The sequence below is a fragment of the Cygnus olor genome, chromosome 1 (assembly GCF_009769625.2).
Source record: "Cygnus olor isolate bCygOlo1 chromosome 1, bCygOlo1.pri.v2, whole genome shotgun sequence".
In the NCBI taxonomy this organism is placed as follows: Eukaryota; Metazoa; Chordata; class Aves; order Anseriformes; family Anatidae; genus Cygnus; species Cygnus olor.
Window position 1 is genome coordinate 43,287,795 of NC_049169.1, and position 22,798 is coordinate 43,310,592.

The 22,798-nt window shown below is 55.3% G+C and overlaps 2 protein-coding genes across 5 annotated transcripts; both read right to left on the reverse strand.

Annotated features, from left to right (window-relative positions):
- Nucleotides 1–379: 379 nt before the first annotated feature.
- On the reverse strand, nt 380–12,051 carry TOB2 (transducer of ERBB2, 2). 3 transcript variants are annotated; one of them, XM_040554428.1, is made up of 3 exons: nt 11,717–12,051; nt 7,654–8,802; nt 380–399 (listed from the first exon to the last, which is right to left on the reverse strand). In XM_040554428.1, the coding sequence occupies exon 2, from the start codon at nt 8,712–8,714 to the stop codon at nt 7,692–7,694; it is 1,023 nt and encodes a 340-aa protein (XP_040410362.1). In that variant the 5' UTR covers nt 8,715–8,802; nt 11,717–12,051; the 3' UTR covers nt 380–399; nt 7,654–7,691. The 3 variants fall into 3 exon arrangements, with proteins under 3 accessions (XP_040410362.1, XP_040410352.1, XP_040410369.1); XM_040554418.1 differs by lacking the exon at nt 380–399 and having other exon boundaries at nt 5,403–8,802; nt 11,717–12,050; XM_040554435.1 differs by lacking the exons at nt 380–399; nt 11,717–12,051 and adding an exon at nt 9,058–9,076 and having other exon boundaries at nt 5,403–8,802.
- Nucleotides 12,052–16,704: 4,653 nt separating this feature from the next.
- PHF5A (PHD finger protein 5A) lies at nt 16,705–22,773 on the reverse strand. 2 transcript variants are annotated; one of them, XM_040554465.1, is made up of 5 exons: nt 22,636–22,727; nt 22,114–22,137; nt 21,051–21,165; nt 20,519–20,685; nt 16,705–17,408 (listed from the first exon to the last, which is right to left on the reverse strand). In XM_040554465.1, exons 3-5 carry the CDS (start codon nt 21,088–21,090, stop codon nt 17,319–17,321), a joined length of 297 nt encoding a protein of 98 aa, XP_040410399.1. In that variant the 5' UTR covers nt 21,091–21,165; nt 22,114–22,137; nt 22,636–22,727; the 3' UTR covers nt 16,705–17,318. The 2 variants fall into 2 exon arrangements, with proteins under 2 accessions (XP_040410399.1, XP_040410393.1); XM_040554459.1 differs by lacking the exon at nt 21,051–21,165 and having other exon boundaries at nt 22,636–22,773.
- Between the last annotated feature and the right edge of the window lie 25 nt (nt 22,774–22,798).

Genomic DNA, 22,798 nt, shown 5'->3' on the forward strand with positions numbered 1-22,798 from the left:
CCTCAAGCCCGCACAGGACCACCTTTCTCATTGGTAATATAAAACATCTCATTTGAAAGCATCACAAAGGTGTCAGGGAAGATATTTGTGCTAATCACTCATTAAGCATTTTCAGGAAAAGCCAGGCTCGTCTTTTCCGAGACGCGACAGTAACAGCAGGAGAGAGATGTGCCCGGTATGGGAGCTGTTCCCCTCGCCGGGCCCTGCTCCTTCCTGCACCCCTTTTCTGGCCCACTGTCTGCCCACCAGAGGGCTGCTGTTGCCCCTCCAGCTCTCCGTCTATGGCATTTCCCCTGCTTCCATTTCCTTTGCTTCCTCTGCGTAGTTTCTCTCCTGGGTAGACTTTGCTCTTAGCATTTCTTTTGCTCTGTCCTCGTCCTTGTCCTTTCCCCTCTCCCCACGTTGCCTCATCTCTCTCCCCTGCATTTACCAGTCAGGGTGGCTGCTGGCCAGAACGGTGCTGGAGCTGTCAATAAAAAAAAAATACCCTCTCCCACAAACCGCACTGCTGCCCCAAACACCTCTTCCACCCGAGACCTTGGGCTCCAAGCCCATCTGCAGCCCAAACCTCTCCCAGCTGAGCCCTCCTCCTACACAGCCCCACCGCACGTGCTCTCCACTGCTTGTTGCTACAGCTGTGGAAGCAGGGGCTGACACCGCAGGGGAGGGAGCGGAGCTGCTCCGGACACGTGCTTCATGCACCAGCTCGCTGGTTAATCTACACCAGGCCCTCGGAGGCTGATGTTTACTGTATCCGTTCTCTCCGCTGCCAGAAGTCCACGTGCTGCTGGACCACGTGCACCTCGGGACCTTCACGGCAGCGATGGACGAGCTCAGGGGCTGTGCAGAGCCCGCGCTGAGCCTGGCCGCAGCTAACAAGCACCCAAAAGTCCTCTCCGTCGTGAAGCTGTTTCCTGGCTGTGAGACAAAGCCCGGCGGCGGGCAGCCCAGAGCCACGTCCAGGTGGGCTGACAGCCTGACACCTCGGCGACGAAGCCGGGTGAGCTCAGTCCCGCGGTATTTTTGTCATAGTGGAGCTGTGAATCGCAGCTTCCCGGCTGAATTGCGCCTGAGTAATGCTCTCATGACTTGACTATCTCCCCAACATTTTAATTAGTCATTTCTGCCTTCCCTCCCGCGACACGGTATTAGCGGGGAATTATTGTTATTAACACAAAATGGCGGCCCTCACGCCCACAGCCACACAGCTCTTCTCAGGCTGGGGCTGTATTCCAGTGACAAGGGGCGCTCTTGAAGACATTTTTGGAGCCACTGGAGGAAGAAGCATCAACGGGATGAAACAGGTCCAGGAGCAGACCTTGCCCCCCTTTTCTTCACAGCCGACGTGAGGGCTGGCACCCAAGGGCCTGTGGTGCTCCCACCGAAGTCAACTCAGTTGGATATTGAGTGCAAGAGGAGACGCAGGCCCTGGTGAAGGACAGCAAGGACAAGAGCTTGGGACAGAGAAGATTCAGAGGGTTCATGCGTCCCTGACTGCTCTGAGCATAAGCAAGCCGAGCTGCACCCATCCCCCTGCTTTACCCAGCGCATGGCAGGAGCTCTGAGTGCCCACAGATATCACAGCCTGGTGATCCCAGAAACCTGCCTCCCTTTCGGCTTGAGCAATTAGCCCGTGCCCAATGTTTCCCTTAGCAAGCAAACCAAATGGTGGCATTAGCTGGCTTGACATAATCCTGTTTGCCTACAAAGAGTACACAAACTCCTGCTTCTGTAAGCACAGCCGGAGTCAAACTGCATCAACAGCTCCGGTCAGAGCTCTGCGCCTCTTTTTAACCAGTTTTTCAACCTGCTCAGAAAAGTCTCTCCTAGCTTTTCCTGCTTATCATCTTGCAAGCCTTTTGCTGAGCTCTTTGTGCGCTTCTGCGGTTTCTGCTGTCACTCTGCAGCCTCTCCTCTCCTCCCTGGCAGCTCCCTTGCATACCTTCACCTCTGGTCAGTGGGTCCCAAGTGCCTCAGGCCGTTTGCAGCAGAGGCGCAGTGCAGGAATTCAGTAGGACAAACACATCTTTCATCAGACCATGCCATTTGTGCCCCTCTGTCATCGTGTTGCATCAGCACCCACCACGCGTCAATGCCCCGTTGCCGCTCTGCTTCTGATTAAACCCTTCTGGAGTTTAATGAGTTTTCCTCCTTCTCTAAACCAGTGGTCATGGGTATGGTCACCCCAGTAATCCCAGGGTAATTTGGGGCATCCTGGGAGGGGTGGCAGAGCCGAACGCAGCTGCAAGCACCCTTCAAAGGCAGCAGGGTGTTTTGGAGACTTCCAACAAAGCAAGAATCCACCTTGCAAAACCCATCGTCCCAGGTGGCCAGCAGAGACTGGTCTGAACAAGCCGTTCGAACCAGCTCCCCTCAGCTCCAGCCACGCTTCTGCAATCCTCGCCTCTGCCACCTGCTCTGTCATTAGCTCCTGGGCCGCTGCCAGTGGCTGTGGCAACACCTGAGCCACTAATTGGGCTCTTGCAGCAGCACCGAGAGCGCTGGGGAGCCCCTGCCAGCCGAGCTGGCTGCTCTGGGACGCGTCCCATCGCCCCGTGCCATGCAGACGTTTGTGCAAGCACCGCGCTGCTGCGCGGAGGGCGGCTGTGGCCGGCCAGCGAGGGCACGTGGGGGAAACGGGACTGGGAGAAGCCATGGGGAAAGGGGGAATCAGCCCCACCGGAGGTGAATGGTGCAGGGGAGAGTCCAGTGGAGCCAGGAGGAGAGAGACAAGAAAGAGGATAGGGGAGGTGGAGCCTCCCTGCCTGGTGAAGAGCACCCACAAGGGAGAGCAGAGACTCAGCTGCAGGCCAACGTGGGCGTTTAACTGCCCGAGGAGGCCAGTGCTCACCCAGCCACAGCACAAGGAGATGCTGCAGGCAGGGGTAAAGCAGGCTGTGCCTGAGGGCAGGAGGCTTTTGAGTGGCTGGGAGGTGGAGAGCCGTGGCCCTGCAGCCTGCCTTGCCCGTGGCAGGGCCTGGACAGCCAGGCTCAGCCGCTGCCACCCCAGGATAAGAGCCTCCAAGTGACAATTACCTCCAGGAGGAAGCGTGGCTCCCTCTGGAAGCAGCAGTTGCCAATTCCCCCACCATCATCTTCCCCAAAAAGAAGCAGGAAGCCCAGCTCTCCAGCTGGGCTTGTACTTGAGATGAAATTCGGTGCTGTGTATTCATCCAAGACCGTATCTGGGGGGAGGTAAAGACCAGAGCAGCCAACGGCCTCGCCGGGCAGAGCTCCACGCCCGTTCTGCTGGCAGCACAGCTGGTGGGCGTGGAGACCCTGCTCCAGGGAGGAGTTCTGGTGGTTGTGGCTCCAACACAGCACCGGGCAGCTCCCACCAGCTCCCCCGGCCCTACGTGCATGGCGCTGGCTGGGAGGACGGCGGTCGTGCAACTCGACGGGACGCTGCGGGTAGTGTGAACGCCGACGTCCAGCCCCGACTGGTTCTCGACTATGCGGCTCTACTGGACGGGCAAGGGGAGAGCCAGGTCCGCGTTTCCCCGACGAGGCTTCGCAGGTACTGCTGTGGTCCCCGGGTGACCCAGCACGACGAGTTCCTCCTGCTTTCCAGGAACGCGGAGAGGCGCGGGGCCCCGGCAAGCCAGGCACTGCTGAGTGGAGCCACCAGGCTGTGGAGCAGCGGGAGACGCTCTCCTGCCGGAGCCGAGCCAGGTTGTTTTGCTGTATTTAACACACAGTCCACGGCGTGGCTGCCTCACAGCCGGCTTCGCACGCTTGCATAAGGCTGCGGGTGCCAACCCCGGCGCAGCCGACTCGTGCTGGCGATGGCTGCTCACAGGCTGAAAAGCACCGGGCTGAAGCGTGGCGTTTTCGTGGCATTTTCCTCCCGAGCCGTCTCCTCCTTTCGGGTGGGAGCCCGCCCGGTGACTCAAGCCACAAGTTTCCCTTCTCGACAGCGGAGTCCCCAGTGACGAGCGTCTCAGCGACATTCCCATACCTTGGCCTTGCCAAAATCACCCGGAGGCTCTCGCACCTCCTTGGGGACCAACTCGGTCGCTGCCCGAGCCCGGCATCGAGCTCCCGGCCAAACCCACGCCCCAGCCGAGCGAACGCGGGGCAAGGATCGGGCGGGCACAGCCGCGGGTTCCCATTTCCAGAAACGTGTCTAAGGGCGAGAGGTGGCGCGCGCTTCAGATGAACGATTGCGAGGGGGTTGAGACACGAAGGGGAAAAAATAGTTCTGTCGCTTGGCAGAGCGTGGCGGTCACGTGGGGCGCAGCCTGCGGGGGCAGGAGCCCGCTTCCCCGGGCTCGCAAATCCAAGGGCAAAGCTCTTCCTGGAAGAAATGCAGGGCAGAGGGGCCGCGGGCACGCGTGGGATGCCCGCTGCGAGGACCAGCACCACGTTAGTTTCCTCAGGCACGTTCAGCCGGGCTCCCTCCAGCTGCTTTTTGAGGAGCAAAAAAGAAGGCAGCAGCAGGGCCACGGGCTAAGCTGGGGAAGCTGTCACACAGGCACAGGGAAGAAAAGGCATTTCGGCTTCTTCCTCAGCACGGAGCAGCTGTCCCACGTCCTTCTGCTAAAAAGGAGGAGCTCCCCATTGCAGGAATTCCGATTAAAGCTGAGCAACGAGGGGTTAAAAACAAAAACGAAAAACAAGGTAGTCGACACTGTCTGTTCTCATTTCCAGATCCGAGCCCACCCCGCTCCGAGAAGTCACTGCGGATGAACATTCAAAACGGGGGACGGGTTCTGCACGCAGCCGGAGGCTTCCTTCGCTCAGCACATACCCCAAACTGGAGGCTTCCTTCGCTCAGCACATACCCCAAAGGTAAACCCGAAGCGATCTGCAGCTCCTGCGGGAGCACGGAGAGGGCAGCGGCCGTCCCACAAGCAGCACGCCCGCCCCAGCGAGCGCTGCCTGGGAAGGCTCTGCCTCCACTCGAGCCACTGCAGGAAGCAGAGCCGGGCATTTTAGGGACTCCATTGACTGAAGGGCTCCAGGGCACCGCGCGCCCAAGGCCAAGTATCCTGCTCCCCGCTCTCCCCAGGGAGCCGAATCACGGGTACTGACCCCGAAGGCGAGGCAGCCGCCCCTTCTTCCCCTGCCGCTGCTATTTCTGGCGGCGAGAGGTGGGAGCTGCCCTCGCTGTGGCACCCGAGCAGGGCTGGGCTGCTCCTACCGCAGCGAAGCCTCCGCCGAGCTCCCCCAAACCCAGCGCCTGCGAGGGGAGGGCCCCCAGCGCCGCTCCAGGCCAAGGAAACCCTGCACGCCCCTGCCGCCACCCCCCAGGCGCAGCAGGTCCCACAGCAGGTCCCTCCGCACAGCACCAGCCGACACAAGATTATTATATCATGCTTTTAATACAAACTTAAAAAAATCTGGAACAATAGAAACTGTACAGATTTGATCAACCTTTTTTGTTTTTTTTTTTTGTTTTGTTTTTGTTTTTAACTAAATCTCTAGACACACCAATGTCCCGTTCCAAAATATTGCACAACATTCTGAATACAAAACTCTGATTGTATTCCTCCTTCGCTAAAGAAAAAAAAGGAAAAAAAAAAAAAGACAGCAACCCCCTGGTTCCCCCTCTCAGTAGCCCCCTTCTTGGAAAGAAACCCAGGCGAAGCGCTCACAGAAACCCTCGCACGGAGACGCACAGACTTCGGTCCTCTCTCACTCACTCTCTCCACAAGGCAACTGTCGATTCACTCCTCGGAGAGGGGCGGGAGGGAAAGGAGGGAGGCTGAGTGGGGAGAAAGGAATCTTCACCGCTTTTTTCTAAAGTTTTTTTTCCTGAAAAAATATTTTTCTCTCCTCTTTTTAAGAAAAAATCTTGAAAAGAAAAAAATTACAATTTTTTTTTTACGTTAGAAATATACATATATTATATATACCTCTTACATTTTACAAATGTAGCAAATTATTCAATACAAACGGACGTCAACAAAAAGAACACAAACCCATAAAAAATAAAAGTTAAAAAAAAAATTCTCTCTTCTCTTCCTAAGAAACCAGGTAAATTAGTGCAGGTTTTAAAAAATAAAATTGAAGCTGAACGCCTACATCCAAGACTAGAAAAGACCCGAAAAAGGCCGTTAGTTTCCCTTGCTGCCTGAGGCTGGAGGAACGTTCCTGAAGCACGCTTTTTTCCTTTAGGACGCGGAGGGGTTGGTCCCTCCTTCCACTCGCAGCACGGTTTTTAACGCGGGTGTGACACGCGGGGCAGGGCAAAGCGGCATCGAAGCTTCACACGCACGAGCAGGAGGCGGGGAACCGCGCCTCTCCCCTCTTGCCCTCTGCCAGAGAGGGGCACGCCGGTTTTGGGGACGCGGGGGCAGCCAGGTCCCACGGGGCTGCGGGGAGAGGGAGGGGGTGGCAGCGGTAACATCCGCAAGCGGGGGGTTAAAACCCAACGCAAAACGAAGTAAGAAAGGAAAACCCGACAGCTCAGCTGCTCCCGAGCCCCTTGCCCTAGCTACGGACGCCGTTTCGGGGAAGCCGCCGGGGCCCCGCTCCCCTCGCCCTCCCGCCGTGCCGGTCATAGCTCGATGGCAGCGCGCGGCCCGCTCGGGCCCTGCCTCTTGCGGCCGCCCCGCGAGGCCGAAGCTCTCCTTGACGAGGTCTGGGGAGCAGCAGCCTCCCCGGGACAGCCCCGCTGCCTCTGCCGAGGCTCACTGGCAGCACGGCTACGGGGAGGCTCAAGGAGAGGGAGAAGCGCGAGTTGGAGCCCCTCTGCCCTGGAACAGGGACGTCCTGGGAGAGCGCACCGGATCGGCAGCCACAGAAGTGGGTTTCAGAGGGTGCTCCAGAGACATTGTTCAAAGAAAACCAAACCCGAGGTTTGGGAGGCAGCAAAGAGCTTATTTTTCTTTTAAACCACAGAACCTCAAAGACTGGAGTCTCGTCACCATCTCTCTCCTCTTTGCCCTCTTCCGTACTCCCGCCACAGCCTCCAGGGAGGCCTCCGTCCCGCCCGGAGGTCCCCCAGCCCCACTGGGCACGTAGAGGCGCTCCCCGTGCCGGGGGGCTGCGGGGACCCTGGCGCAGAAGCGACCTGCGGACCCTTACACCACCACTCAAGACAGCAGCTTCAACAACGTAGCCCTTCCTCTTCCCCACCAGTGCCGCCTCTCGAACTGAAAAGAAAGGAACCCCCTCTCCGAGATAAAAGAGACAAAATTCACAGCCGGCAATGAGAACCCGGACCCGGGACCGAAGGCTCAGCACCGCCCCCGGGGCGGGCGGGCGGTGTTTGCGTACCGCGGGGCTGCCACCCGCTGCTTCCAGCGCGCGGCCCCAGCCCGGCGAGCCCGCGGCAACGCCAGCGCGATGCCCTGAGCCCGCGGGCACAGCCGGGGCTCTCCGTCCACACGCGGAGCCCTAACGGCAAAGCAGAGCCCGCCCGCCCGCGGCGAGAGCGCGCCCCTCCATCGACACCAGGGGACGGGAACCGAACAACCCTAGGCTCGTTTGAGGAGTAAAAAAAGTGGAGTAGGAAAAAAGCGCAGGGACCGAGTTAAAAAACAAGTCAGTGCTTCAGGAGCGCCGCCAGCACAGCGCAACAACACCGGGCTCTCTCATTTTCCAAGAAGCTATATTTATAAGATTTGAATATTTTCTGTATATTTCTAGTTTTCTTTTCTCTCCCTCTCTTTATTTTGTGTGTGTGTGTGTTGTTGTTGTCTCCCCCCTCCCGCCCCCGCCCCAAATACTCTCCTTCCTCGTGTTCAGTTGGCCAGGACGACGGGCTGGAACGACTGGCTGGGGTACTGCATGGCGTTCAGGTTGTAGCTGAGTCCTTCCACGAAGGGAGACTTCTCCAAGAAGAGGCTGTTGGTGCTGCCACCGAAGACCTGAGCCACGTCGAAGGCGCCGCCCGTGCCGGCGCCGAACTGCGAGGCCGGCGGGACGCTGCTGGCCTGGCTCTCGCCGGCAGCGCCGTCGAAGAAGAGGCCGCCGGCTCCCGGCGAGCCGCCGCTGTAAACGAACTCCTTGGCGTTGGGGGAGAGCTGCGACTGCGGGGCTTGGCTCCCAGCGCTCCCGACGAAGTTCAGAGAGTGCATGGACAGGGAGAGGCCCTTGTGCTTCAGCAGGTTGGTGGTGGGAGACCGGACCATCCTCGGCTGCGGCGCGGCCCCCGCTCCGCCGCCCCCTCCTCCGGCTCCTCCGCCCTTCTTCATCTTGGTCGAGCCGAACTTGGTGGCGGCGAACGTGGCAGTGGTGAAGGTGATGGGCTGGGCAGAGCGCGGGATGAAGGTGGGGCTGGGCGACTGGCCGAAGGAGGGGGACGGCGAGTTGGACAGCGAGTTGTCCTGGCTGCCGATGGGGACGAACACCTGGGCGTCGGGGTTGAAGCTGCTCTTGATTTCTTTGTCCAGCTCCGCGGCTTGGCAGCCCTCGCTGTCGTCCAGGTAGAGGACCTTGACGGAGCCCTTCTCGCCGATCTGGTAGGACACCTCGAAAGGATCGATCCAGACGCTCAGCTCCTCCGGCACGTTGGCGCGCACATCCTCCACCGCCAGCCCGCTGCGCTTGGCCGCCAGCTCCACCACCGGGTCCACCGTCTCCCCGATGTGGACGCAGCGGTAGCCCGATCCCTTCAGAGGCTTCTCCGGGTACCAGTGACCCTCATATTTCTTCTTCAGCAGGCGCTCTAGCTCCTCACCGAACAGGTCCGCCCGCCTCCGAGGAAGCTTGTTGTACAGGTATGAGATGATGAAGTTAAGAGCAACTTTAATCTCCAGATGCATACTCCCTTCGCAGCAAGCAAGTCAGGGCAGCGTATTGAAAGAGACAAGGTGACACACACACATAGACGAGATTTGGCTCCAAGCAGACCTAGGAAAAGAGAGGAAAGAAGAAGGATGAAGATGAGAAAATAGAATGATTCTCCAATTCTCCGCCTGCTGAGATAAACAGCCGCGCTGTGCCATGAACAAAAGCGGGACGAGGAGGTTGCAGAACGAGCGGTGCTGCTCGCTAGGGGTCTGCCCAAACCTGCCAGCCCTCAGAGATGCCGGTGGGGAAGAGCCTCCCCGGTCCTGCGCAGAAGGACTAGGGGTGTAGCTGCTCCCGGCAGCAGGTTACACTTACCTCGCTGCCAAGTACCGCTGCTGACACCAGGCCGGCCACCTGGCTGCTCTGGCAGGACCACGGCAGCACAGCAAGCGCGCCTCCCCGCGCCCGGCGGCTTCCAGCAGGGCTCACCTGCGCCCGCCCGGCCGGAGCGCACGAGCACCACCCGAAAAGCCTCGTGACTCGCTCGGCACCGGGACAGCGGGGCCAGCCCCTCCTCGGGGAGGCCAGGCGGCCGCGCGGAGCTCTGCGTCCTGCTGGCACAGGCGCGGAGGGGAGGCTAAGGAGCGAGGGAGGGTGCTGAGGCGCCAGCTGCCAGGCCGTGTTTACTACCCCTTGACTGGCAAGCGCATAGGTATCTTATTAAGCGTACCCGGTTGAGGCTCTGCCTACCTACGAGCCTAAAATCCCAGCTTAATTTGGATGGGGGCAGGGCCATGAGACACGTAGGTGCCGACAGCCTGTCCACAGTTCACATCCCTTATCCCTGAGCAGGGGGCCGGGCTGTGCCAGGGCCCGGTACCTGCTTAACAAAACCCAGAATTGCTTGCCGATGACTGAAGCCTTCCTTTCTTCCCTCCCTCCCGAGGAAGTCCCTGGAATTGGGAGAACCCACAGAAGCCCGGTGTGAAGCCACAACACTCAGCTCTCCCATTACACGCGGATTTGTGAGTGTTTGCCTGGGCACGAACCCCCCACGTAGGTCAGCACCTCGCTCCACCACCCATCCAAAGCACCGAAGCAAACGAATCCCACAGCTATTTTACGAGGAAGCACGCTTCCAGCAGCCCACACGCCTCTCCACGGGCAAGCAGAATATCCAGTTTTTAATTGGCGGCTTAGTCAGAGGCTGCTCAGCCTTCAGCTGCCCTCACCTTGCTCAAACAGACACACCGCGTTCAACTGTCTTCCTAAAATGGGCTTCGGGGATGCTCTCACGCAGCGCTCGGCGGTGTTTACATCGTGCGCCAATTATTTGGGGGTGGGGACGGAGCACAAACATCGGATGTCAGCAGTCCCCTGAGAGACCAGGAACCCCCGCAGCACGGCCACGTACCCAGGCCAGCCTCAGTCAGGAGGCGGAAGGACTGACCAGACTCGTTTGCTTGGTCTGGGTTAGTGGACGAAAAGAATTAAATAAGCAAATTCTAAGGAAACCCTCAAGTATTTTTAGGCTTTGTTACTAAAAAAACAGGGCGTGGATTCTATGGTGGTTTCTTTTCAGTACTAATCCAAGTCCAAGGAGGCTTAGTTTAAGGACTACAGCAACCAAAAGCAAATCCCACACCTCGAGTCTGCCAACAACGAGGTCAGTTCTGGAAGGAATCCCCCTCAGGTTTAACTCAACAACAAAAAAAAACACACGAACAAGAGGATGGAAAGGTGGGAGTGAAGTCTTGCCTTTAACACCTGCTTTAAGGAATTCCTGAGGTGTAACAAGCTGTGATAGGGCGCTGGGGCCTGACCAAGAACAGATGAACACCAAAGAAGAAACAAGCAACCAGAGTTTTTGCAGGGCCCAGCAAGGAGGTGCCATTTTCAGAAGGGAGGAGCGTCAGTGCTGAGACAAAGCCCTTTCTGGAGAAAACGGCATCAGGCAAAACCCCGAAGAGCCCATCTCTAAGTGTTAAAGAGCACTTGTAAGGCCTGTGCTACCTCAAGGGGGGGTTGTGTGATACCACGCTGGACCTTTGGTTTTGAGGCACCTGGGGGAGCAGACAGCTTGGGATCCCAGCAAACTATGCGCGAAGAGAACAGTTTGTTCATCTTGTGTGGTAAATCCTAACCCTGACCCCAAATTTAGTAAGAAATGAGAATTTGCAGGCTGAGAATGGCACGAAGCCGTGTTTGTCACCACCCTAACAGCAACACAAACGCCTCAGTGCACTTTGAGGGTCCCCATCCTCATCGACCTTCTGCAGAAGGCAGCAAGGAGACAACTACAGCTCGCTGCCTCCTCTCCTTTTCCTTTTGTCAAGGAGTCCTCCCCCTGTCTAAAAGGGGCACGCTCTGTAAATTAACCGTGACGAGAACGTGTTAATCGGCCTAACGACACCCGCCGTGCCCCCCGCCCGCCCGCCCCCTCAGGGGGGGCACCCGGCGGCCATTAGCGGTGACCCAGCCGCGGCGCCTCCCGCCGGCCGCGAGGCACGCTGGGACTTGTAGTCCGCGCGCCCCCCCCGCCCCGCCCCGCTCCCCGTGACCTACTTCCCCTCCGAACTACGGCTCCCGGCGTGCCCCGCGCGGGGGGCCCGGCCCGCCGCCCCGGCTCTGCCTCGGCGGGGCAGGGCGCAAAATTTTCCACGGCACATGCGCCCCGCCCGCACCCGCCCCGCAGCGCGGCGCCGGCGGGCAGCCACCGCCCCCCTCTCCCCTCCCTCCTCCTCTTCCTCCTCCTTCCCCTCCGCCAGGGCCCGGAGCCCCCGGCCGGGCACGGCCCAAGGACGGGGGGCAGCCGCTGTTTGCCCCCCCCAGCAGCCGCAGAGCCCCGCAGCGGGGCTGCCCCCCCGTTAAGGCGCCTTTGTTACAGCGGGGATGGGCATAGGGGGGTGTGGGGACGGGGGGAGCCCCGACACCGGTGACTTTCACCCCCCCCCCAAGCCCCGCTGGCCGCCCGGGGGTGAGGGGAGCAGCCCCCAGCGCAGCCCACAAAGGGCCCCCCCCAGCCCCCACTTACTTCGTCCTCGGCTCCGGGCGCTGCGTGCGGGTCCCTGCCCCGTCCCTCGCCTTCTCCCTGCCCGGCGCTGTCCTGCGGTTCCCTCCCCTCCGCGGGGCGGGGTCCTTCCTCCGCGGGGCTGGGGCCCGGAGGGGTGCCGGGGGACGGCCGGGAGGTGAGGTGCGGGTACCGCTGCCCTGCGCCGCCGCCGGCCTGCCCTCGCCTCGGCCCGGAGCCGCCCGCGCCCTGGCCCCAAGTGAGCCAACTCACGGCAAACTTTCACCCTTAGCAACCCCGCGCACGGATCCGCGCTGCGCCCCGCGTGATGCGGCTCCGGGGGGCGGGCCGGGACTACTTCCCGCTGCCTCCGCCCCTCCGCGCCTCACGGGGCGCGGGGGGGGGGCCGCTGCGTGTCTGTCTTTTTTCCCTTCCTCCACCACTGTATTTATTTATTTATCTATTTATTTATTTATTTATCTATTTATTTATTTATTATTTCTTCCAGGAGGGGATTGAGCGTGGCTCAAGCGGCCGCGAGGTGGGGGGGGGGGGGGGGATTGACCCGCGGCTTAGCCCGGCCCCTGCCCTGCCCGGAGCCCCCTCAGGGATCACCACCGTCCCCTGAGGGGACGAGGCCGAGCCGCTGGAGCCGCCCCCGCTCCTCCACCCCCTCGGCTCCGCGGACTATTTAACCGCCTCACAGCCGTGCTCCTCCGCCCCCAGCGTAGGGCCGGCCCGGCCGCGGCGGAGGCGGCGAAGGGCCCGCAAGGTGCGCGAGCGGCCCCCGTGCTAAAAATAACTGCGGCGTGTTAGCAACAGCATCCCCATTGGCCGGCCCGGCCCGGCGGCGCCTCCGGATTGGTGCTCCGCCTCAGCCAGTGAGCCGCTGGGGGTGTGCGCGCGGCGCGGGGGCCGCCGGGAGTTGTAGTTCCCGGGCGGCGAGGCCCGGCCGCAGGCGGTGAGGGGAGCACGGGCGGCTGCTACCGCCCCGTCGCGGTCCCTGTCACGGAGCGGCTCGGCCGGCCCTGAGCTGAGCCCGTGAAATCGTCCCTCGTTTTCCTTGGTTCTGAGTTCCCCAGGAAAATCTCATCCCGGAGTCGGGTTTAATCTTGTAATTGGATCTTCTCGGCACACGGGCTGACGTGCAAACGTTGAATTTACACCCGTTTTCAGAAGGGTGCCTCACGAGTGCCTCCAAAGCCACTCCCTGTCCCCCGGTTAAATAATCCTCCATAGCATCTGTCCCCCAAACACTAAAATATCCAGTTACACTGAATATCAAGCTCCTCTCTTGCCCTACGTCCACCAAGACCTTCAGCACCTTTCTGGGCTTTGCCTCTCCTCCCTTGCTCAGGACCCCTTTACCTGAGGGACTTTAGGTACTGCCTTTGGGATTTTGGGTAATTTGCCACTGAAGAGGGCTTTTGAAGCCAGTCAACGCCACACATTAAGAAATCTGTCAATACCGTCCTTTCCAGACACTGCAACAGCAGCCACCGTCGCTCATTTTCTCACTGATAAAAAAAAAAAAGCAAAACAACTTTGGAACATTTTTCTTCTGTAGGGGAAGGGAGAGAAGGGGAAGATTTATAAGAGCTATTACCAGCAGCCTTATTTTCATCGCTTCTGGTTTAAAGGGAATTTAGCTACAAAAGAACACATTTTTTCTAATGCTCCCTTGCTTGGCTGGAAACCAAATCCTGCTGTCAGGAAATTAAAATGACGGCGCTATTTTTAGCACCATTAAGAAAAAAAAAGGCAATTACATTGCTAAAATGCTATTGTTGTTTTAATAAGGCGTTACTAAGAGGGCGTTACACGTTAGGGCTCTTTAAAATACCTGCGCCTTGACCGCGCTCCTTTAATTATCTGCTCGCTGGTACGCACGCACGCGGAGGAATCCTGTCACCGGAGGAATCCTGTCACCGTATCCGCTCCCGCATTCTCGGCCATTTGGCTGTTACGTCAAGGCAAAGCTCCCCGGTCACACGCACACGGCCAGGGCAGGAATCGCCAAGCCGCCAGGGCAGAGCCAGTCCGGGCAGGCAGGTTAGAGCCGGGCATAATTAACAGCGCCGGATCCCGAGTCGTCTTCACATTCAAGTCACACGACAACCTCAAGGAAATGGATTTTTTTTCGTTCCCCTGCTATCGACATAGGCAAATTGACAACTCCAGCTGATCCCCGTACTGAGAAAATAACAGCTCCTGCGCAGACAGGGGTTCTGAAGCAGGATTTCATCTGCGCAGCTCCCCCAGGGAAAGCTTGAGGTGGACTCGGGGCATTTGCTTACCTCATTTTTTATTTTTTTTATTAAAGGCAGTGCTTCAGGCTCAAGGGCTTTGTCAAGACAAGGTCTAGGTGATTCAATGGGCTGGGGGTGTGTTACGAGAGTTATTTGCTGAGCTCAGTTGGAAGTTGTGACACCGTAGCTGGTCTTTGGTCTGAAGAGGCATGGAACAGGGAACAACCCGATTTCAAAAGGCAGCGATGCCTTGTTAGTACTGGCAACAGAGGCCAATTTCTTAATAGGCCAAGAGTTCCCATGCCTCTCCTCCCCCCCCACTGCAAACAACTGAAATAAAAGGATTTTTACTTATTACATAACATCCTTTGGATTAAAAAAAAAAAGGAAAAAAAGGCAGTAACTCTACCTAGAAAAGTAACGGCAGGAAAGCATTTAGCTCCCTGCAACCAGGATTCATGGCCAGCACCGCGGGAGTTGAGCCGCCACCAAGAGGCCGCGTCCCTCCCGCCCTTCCTTGCGGTTGTCACACAAGCCCTTCGCAGCCCCGAATCGCCTGAACTGGGAGCCCCACGGCCTGGTGATGCCCTCCCAGGCCTCAGCAGGCACGCAGGAGCAGGACGCTTCTTGTCCCGCTCCCCATTCCCCACCCCAGCAAGGAAGCGTCCCCTTTAGTACGTGCTCTGGTCCTCAGTACCACCAGGAAATCTTGTACCGGACAGGAGCTGTTTCAACGAGTTTCACTTTGTTTATCTGCTTAGGTAACAAATACCGCACTTTCCTGGTGGCCGCGCCTCGGTTTCATTTGCTGGTGACCAGAAACACTACCACGCAAGCAAGACTGACTTTTTTCCAGGCTGCCCAACTGCATCCATTGCCCTTGTCTGCACGAGCAGCTTTAGGGCGACGTCCTGTCCGTGCTCTGAAAGTACCAGAAAGGCAGCGGCGCTGAACTGAGCTGAGCAACATTTGGCATTCTCCCCAGGGCTGTCTGAGCAAACAAGGCAAAGGGAAAAGAGCCTGTCCCTCCCTCTCTCCACCTGCCCAGTGACTCAGAACAACTAGAAATGGCAGCTTCACTCCCATCGCTGCCAGGACGCAGACCGATATACCCGGCAGCGTGAGGGCACCGCGAGTGCCAAGAAAGTAAGTGTGCTCAGCCGTTTTGGGGGTGGGGGAAGGGATGGGGAATCTCGGATCCCTATAGCAACCCCTGGCTGCCTGATCCTGCTAAATGATCAGGGACAAGGGCTGCTCCAAAATTACATCTTCTAGGGGTCCCTGCACCGGGGGCAGTAACAGGCAAAAGAAGTAATTCAAACTTCATTTCCCTCCGCCCTCGCCGAATGACTTTTCTCAGCTTAGAAACTTTGGGGAAGGAAAAGAAAGCAGAAAAGATACGTACAAGCCTTCTGCGTTCCTCATGTGGTAATCTGGGTGGCCTGACTGAGGGCGAGTGATAACTTCTGGTCAAAGTGTGATAAAGTTCCAGGTACAAAACAATCTGCATGTCATGCGCCGGTTTTAAAGAAACACGGAATTTAACACAGCTGAGAATGGCTATGACACGAGCTTCCAAGCCAGGAACAAGAGCCTGCCACTTATTCCGGCAGCAACAGGTCGAGAGAAGGGGTTTGCAGGAACCACAGAACCAGCATGAACCATAGAACCAGGAACCATGGGACCAGAACCAAGAACTGAGTATCTTGGCAAATGGCACCCACGTTAGTAAAAATTAACCAGAAACTGTGTAAGGGAACCAAGGTGCAGAGAAGAAAACGTACAGACGCTCTCAGGACTCCAAAAAGCTTGAAAGAGAAAAACTGACAATTAATAGCTGGGGAGAGGGAGGGAGGGGGGGAGGGAGGAGCAGCTAAGATAGCTGTAGGAACAGTCGTGGCTAGAGCCTGCTGCAGCAAGAAATTACTTTTAAGGGAAGGATTACAACTTGCCTGCTTGTTTTCACTCTTAGCTAAAACACCTAAAGAGCTGTAGCAGGCAGAAGAGGTACCTAAGACACAGAGGAGCTGGAAGAATCAGTACTAGCCTCGGGGGAATAACTGAAGTCCCAGAAGGTGCCTTATGCAGGCTCTACAGCCTGAGACTGGGCAAAGAGAATCCCCTTAGTGTAGGGCACGCTCTGCTCTGACTACGAAGCCCTTAATGACCACGGGGCATGCTGAGGTAGGCCCCTAATTTAACCACCCGGGGCACGCACGCGGTAGCAGGGAACTCGGTTATGCCTCTGCATAAAGGCACCCGTTCCCCGCTCTCTGCTGAGCAAACAGACTGCTTTTAGCCTGTGCTGGTATTTGACAACCAAGCAGCCTCTGGTTTTCAGCAGGCATAGGGCTAACAGCCTAGAACACAATAGTTGGTTTCCCGTTACAGCAGGGAAGGCTTTAACTTATTCACAAGAACAGGACGGCGAGTCAAATAGCTTAGTAGGTTTTAGAAAGGGATTGGATGTTTGCATGGTGAAACAACATCCCCAGCCGTATTAGCCAGGATAAGGGTTACCAGCTCAGCGATCCTCGCGCTGCGGGACAAAATGCTCAGTGGCTGGGATCACAAGCACACAAAAGCGATAGCCGTTCCCCGAAGCTCCTTGCAGCAAGGTCACGGGGCCGCAAGCAGCCGCTGTCCGAACCCAGATAACCCACTGTGCACTTCTGGCTGGGCTAAGCCCGTGCCTCCCCAGAAAGCTCCAGAGAGGCTAGACACAGGGTGAACCTGAGACAAATCCTTGTTATACAAAAAAAAAAAAAAAAAAAAAAGAGAGAAGCTTTATTGGTTTGCATCCTACAGGAACGGTTACAGAAAGGGCCTTGGATTAATCTGACAAAGAAAACATGGAACAGCTGTGTTCTCCCTAGGACAGCACCAGCCACCAGCACCGCTAGGTTCCTTACAAAACAGGGCAGCCTGGAAATATACTGGAGGAAGAAGGGTGGGGGAGCGGGCACACGGGTCTGTGCTCCAGTCCTGATGTGTGGTGCGATTTCTAACAACCGAGAGGAGGGATGGTAAGAACGCACACAGGGTGTTTCCCCACACCAGAAAGGGCACTTGCTTTTTACTGGGCTGGTCTCCTCCATATGTAAATACTTGCCCACCAGGACTTTTTTTTAGCGAGCTGGAACAACTACTAGAAAAACTTCTGAGAATGCAGACACAATCCGCATTTGCTCTTTCTGATAGTCCTGACCAGGTTTCGGTCCCCACTCAGTCTGCTACTTCTCCAGCTCCAAGCATACTCCCAGATTTATACTGCCTTAGAAAATGTAATCAGCTGCTTCTCAATAATAGTAAAGTCCAGAGGTGTTCCAAGGCCCTCTCGCCAACCCGACAGGAGGTGTAGCTGCAAACAGATAGGATCACCTCTTCTTGAATCCGTACTTTTTCCTTTCGTAGAAGAGATCCGTCTTGGAACTGCCCAGGTTGACGATCTTGGGGCAACCATCTCTCTGGAAGAAAAGAGGATGTAAGGTAGGAGCTGGGCAAACAGAACATCATCATCACATACACAGTTCCAGCATGTTCCCAGTTCCGTCCCTCCCCACACTGTCCTCAACACACATTTCTCCTCTGTAAGGAGACACACATTTTCCTCTGTAAGCAAACTGCCCTCCAACTCGGGTTACTACCAGCAAGGGAGTACGAGAGAGAAGAGGACGGATGCCTTTTTAACATTACTCTAGGACACTCTCTCTCTTCGGGTGAAGAAGGAGAACAGCTCATATAACATCAGCAGTTTAATGAAAAGGATGCTTAGTGCCTCAAGCCTGGCTTCTTTCTAAATTAGGATACAGAGGATTTATAGGGCCCAGAGGAGTAACCTTTCCCCTCCTTAGCCACAAGGAATCTTGTTGCTTTAGGTGTCACTAAGCCATTCTTGTGTTGAGAGACCCCTCTCAGCTGCGACAGCAGAACTGATTCTCGGATTTCCTGCAGGCTGGATTGATTACTGCAGAGACTACGTGGCCATCTCGGGGGAGGACGGCTGTTCCCAGCAGCCACATGGCTAAGTCCTTGCACCTGAATTCCAGTAGACGATACGAAAAAAAAGCCACAAGAAAAGCAAGAAGGGGAGCAGGAGAGACCCACCTCTGGGGCACGGCTGTGAACACAAAGCAGAGCCATGCACGTCTCTGTATAGCAGGGAACATTTGTCAGCGGGCCACCTGAGCCCAGCATCTGCGTAACTCTTGAGGGCAAAATGTTGTGGCTGGCAACAGCAGCTGAGGGGCCCAGCAGGCAGAGGAACACGTGTCCTTGACCGTTGTGTAAGCCTGAGTGGATTAGGTTTAGAAAGCCTCTGGGCAGATGTCGGCCACTGCAGAAATTGCACCCAAGCTGTGCCACCAACACCGGCTCCTGTGCAGGAGAGGCAACCTGGCGGGGAGGGTCTGCGTGGTAGAAGTAACAGGAGAGGGGGAGGGTGGAAAAATCACCTGCCACAATTTATCTCTAGCTACTGCCTTGTTATTTGACTTTGAACCTCAATAGTGGGACTCTTCCAAGCCTTGCCTCCCACAATCCAGGGAGCCTGTGACAAACTTGACAGCATTATTGCAGGGCTCTGTTCGTTCTTCCACCTCCTCATAAGGAGGCAGCAGATGAGCATGCTCCTGTCCCCCAAGAAAGGATTGTATTTTGCAACTCGCAGCTGCCCTGGATGACAAGGCGGGATCTTGGCCCTTACCCACAGATAGAACTGAGATGAAACAAAACCTCATTCCTCCCTCCGTCAGAACAAACAAACCACGACTAACCAGACCCTTTGCACTGTGCCCAAGAGCATTCCGCCTCCTCCATTTTACTATCTGCTTTCTTGCTTCATGTTCTTGTTCAGACTCTCTCGTGAGGAAGAAGGAAGACCGAGTGCTACAAGTGAAACCCTGGACTGGTAGAGCTTCAGGTACAGAGCTCTGTCCATCTGCTATTCCTATCCAGGGCAGCACCAGCTACTGTCGTTGTGGCATGCAGCACCCTCAGCAGTTCTTGCTCCGGGCACCCTACACCTGTGCCAGCACTGTTCGATCCCACAAGGCAATCACTTCAAATCTGCTCCTTCAGATCTGCAGCCTCACATCTGCAACAGTCCCTAACATCTGAGTTTGCTGGTACAGAGCAATGGTCTTCACCCACAGCAGCCTTCATTCGGTTATCAAAATACCTCAGTTTTGACCTGCCACTCTGCTCCTCCAGCTCTGTATTTCTATAACCCTCCCCTGCAGAGCAGCTGACTGTTTCAGACCTGAACCAGACATGATAGCGTACAGGTGAGCCTAGGTTATGAAAAATACCCATTAGAAATCAATATGAATTGGTAAAAATACAAAAAACGAGCCTATTTTACTGATGACTTATCAAGCCGGGTGTTTTGGTTCCACAGGTAAGTCAACAAAACCACTAGCTCTTACAGCATTTCTAAATGCGGGAGGCAGCAGCAGCATTTCTGTCCACACGCAACATTCAGATCCTAAGGAAGATTATGGTCTTGTCAGACCTAACGCCTAAATTCAGATGAGGGCTTGCCCCCGTCCTGACTTTAGCTGCAGACCTTTAGAGAAAATATAGGCGGGTGCTGCAGAAAATGAAACCAGCGACTCAGTCAGCTGAGCGTGTTTCTCTAAATCAATCAGAACCATTCTCGGCATGTTCTCTGTCAACATTAGGGTGTGCTGGAGACTGTGTTTGCAAAGGACCCAACCCATAAACCAAACAACCCTTAGGAGATGATCTCTATCAGGTCCATATTCTGGCATACTGCAACTGTAAGCATCCTGTTCTGGCTTCTCCCTACCTCATTTGCAGTTCTTCATGACCTGCGCTCGCTGTGGTGGATATTAACAAATACCTACAGGGGGTGAACAGCTGCCTCATTCCACATGCACAGCGGCTATCTTTCAGAAGAGGATTAAACAGCACTGATTACAGAAATAAGAGATCATTACACCACAGAGTGTTGGCAGAAAAAGAGGTGTTTACAATGCAGACACTGCAGACAGAAATAAAAAAAAAAAATCACATCCCACTGAAATTATACAAGAAAATTTAAACTTGTGGAAGACAATTAGTGGAGCAAGGACACGGGGCACTAATATCTCTCTTTACTTGTAGTCCAAAGGAATACAGGGTGGTGATTTCACCTGCATAACAGTACCGTACATGACTCGGTCAGTGACTGATCACAGACTCTTCATGAGGAGCTGCTCCTGCCCCTGCCTTTGCAGTGTCTGAAATACTTCTGACCCTAATAAAACGCAGGCTGAGGGATCCAGCAAGGTAACACCTGAACATGGTAACAAGCAGTGTGTGGAGGAAGTGAACTCTTTGGGTTGCAGAGAGTCAGGGCACTGCTTGCTATCTCAAAATCCTTTACAGTCACTGGGAACTAACAACAGGGGAAAAAAGGTACAAAGTAATGAAAAGCAGCGCTAATTCTGGGAGTGGAAGCCAAGTGTCCAATGTCCCAACACTAATCTCACTAGCTCGAAGTCCCTTTAAAGATAAGCGTGGCTATTAAAGAAAAAACATAACCAATTCAGCCGGAGGCTGAATGACAACGTACATCTTTTTCCTGGATGGTGCACTCCTTGCAGTAGTAGGCATCAGATACTCCTGGACCCCCGCAGATCACGCAGCGTCCTTGGTAGGAGCCGTAGTTACACTCATCGCATATGCGCACGAGTGTGCAGGGCCGCACGTACGAGTCACAGATCACACATTTGCCATCACCTGAAAGTAAAACAGTCTTTGGTTACAGAACATCCTTTTCTCCACCCTCACACAGAAAAAAAGGTTCCTAAACTTGCCTATATACTCAAAGACATCATAATTGGACTGCAGAAATTTATTTTACAGGCACAGGGTGCAACTTTATATTTGCACGTGGACTTCAGAGGAACAAGGGCCTGCAATATCTGAGTTGTTTTGCTTTTTTTTTTAATCTTGCATATACACATCCAGACAAGAAACCCAAGGACACGTCTTTTATGATTAGCTAGCACCTGCTTAGCTCATACCCGTACTTGTACTCTACAGTTTTTCTTTGTTTTTTCACTTGTGAAAAAATGCCGGACTGACAGGACTAGTGTCCTTACCTATGCAGCAGCAGTGTAAGCTTCTCCCACAGAGCCACATCAACAAAAGTCTGGAGTTACCATCCTCAGAGAGATGGGATAAGAGATTGTACTTGTGGTCCTTTTAATCCTTCATCTGTGAGAAGGCCAAAGAAAGGGCAAACTGGCATAAACAGCCACTTCAGAAAGTTGCTCTTGCTTTCTCACAAGGAACTGAGTGAAATTCAAGCACTCTTATCATACAGGCAAAGAGCCATCAGATGCCATTGACAGTCTGCTGTGCTGGACCCGATCCAAAACACTGACCTAGAGATGAAAGGCTTCATATCTTATTACCAGTTCCCAAGGTATCTAATCCTTACTCCCACAAACAGCTCATCTAACCTGCTCGTAAATCTCCATCCTGACAGCCCTCGGCTACTACCAGTGGGAATCTGTTTAACTCCTGCATGTTCCTGAAAGCAATTTTGTTACTTCGGACTGTTTCTCCTCACTTCGTGTATTTTCACGCTAATTTGGAGTCCAAAACTAGTCAGCTTACTTGTACTGTGCCCTTAAAGGATCTAGTGAATGCTCATACTCTTTCTTCCCTTCTACAGCTGAGCACTGGCATTTGACTGTGTGTATTTATCCGTTCTATCTCTAGACATTTTTATCCATCCATTTCCCATTCTCAAGGTGTGAAGTCAGATTCCAAAAAAGCGTTCTTTTTTTTCCTTCTCTGTAGTGATCAGGCCGATCGTTTTGCATTCTGGATTACAAGGAATCAATCAAGAAGTCACTGTAGCTACAGCCACTGAAAATGCTGGCAGCATACACTCTAGAGTAGCACACATCTGTGACAATGTATTTGAGCGCTGTCTTTGTAAGTACTCACTGATTTACCCTTGCTCTACAGGCTTACACTTGGATAAATACACAAGTAGCTCTTCCCATCCCAAAGAGCTGTTTGTCCACCGGTTTTTTTGTTTGTAACACCAAGTTATCGGTACAGTAAGAAGCGAATGCAATCCTGAAAACCGAACTGGGTGCTCTAACCACGGCACCGGGTTCTCAACCATTTTTATACGGAAAATACACTTACATTTTTCGCAAAGTCTTCCAATCGCTGTAGGAAGAAAAAGAATAAAAAAGTATTAGTTAGGGTGGAAGCAGGTGAAGAATATAAATATGAGATTTAGTTAAGGCCAAAGCAGGAGAATACAAATACGGGCTTGAATACAAATTGATTATCTTGGGCAGTCACCAGTCTTTTTTTTTTAAAAGGAGAACACAGAAAGAGTTTGGACATAATACAATAACGTTTGTGATACATAATGTATGTCCTAGCCTCGTCGAGGAAGAGCAAAGTTCAGATGCGCCGTGAGGGGTCAACGGCACCCGCTGACAGTAAGACAATTCATGCTCGTTATTCCCCTTTAAACATAGCCGATGTAAATGTAAATTAAAATTAATATTTTAAGCTGCGAGAGGGGGTCGGGTCAGGGGTCAGGAGGGGCCCCCCTCACACGCAGCCGCCCAGCAAGGCCGCGGGTGCCCCGTCCGTGGGGTGCCCACGGGACGGGGGGGGGGGGGGGGCTCCCACCGGCCGCCACCGGCCGCTCACCGACGCCCGCCTGCTTGCGGCAGAAGATGAGGTCCGGGTGGTGCTTGGCCATGGCGCCGCCGCCGCCGCCCCGCGCCGCTCGCCGCTCGCCCGCGCTGCCCCGGTCCTGGCCGCGGTGAGCGCAGCGCCCGCACCAGCGGCTCCCTGAGCGGCGACACCGAGC

Bases quoted from the DNA above. Each gene is read 5' to 3' on its own strand.
- TOB2 (XM_040554428.1), bottom strand. From the start codon at position 8,714: ATGCATCTGGAGATTAAAGTTGCTCTTAACTTCATCATCTCATACCTG.
- PHF5A (XM_040554459.1), bottom strand. From the start codon at position 22,687: ATGGCCAAGCACCACCCGGACCTCATCTTCTGCCGCAAGCAGGCGGGC. The intron at 22,138-22,635 runs GTGAGCGGCCGG...TTCTTCCTACAG, and splicing joins CCGCAAGCAGGCGGGCGTCG to CGATTGGAAGACTTTGCGAA. The intron at 20,686-22,113 runs GTAAGTGTATTT...TTTTACTTTCAG, and splicing joins TGGAAGACTTTGCGAAAAAT to GTGATGGCAAATGTGTGATC.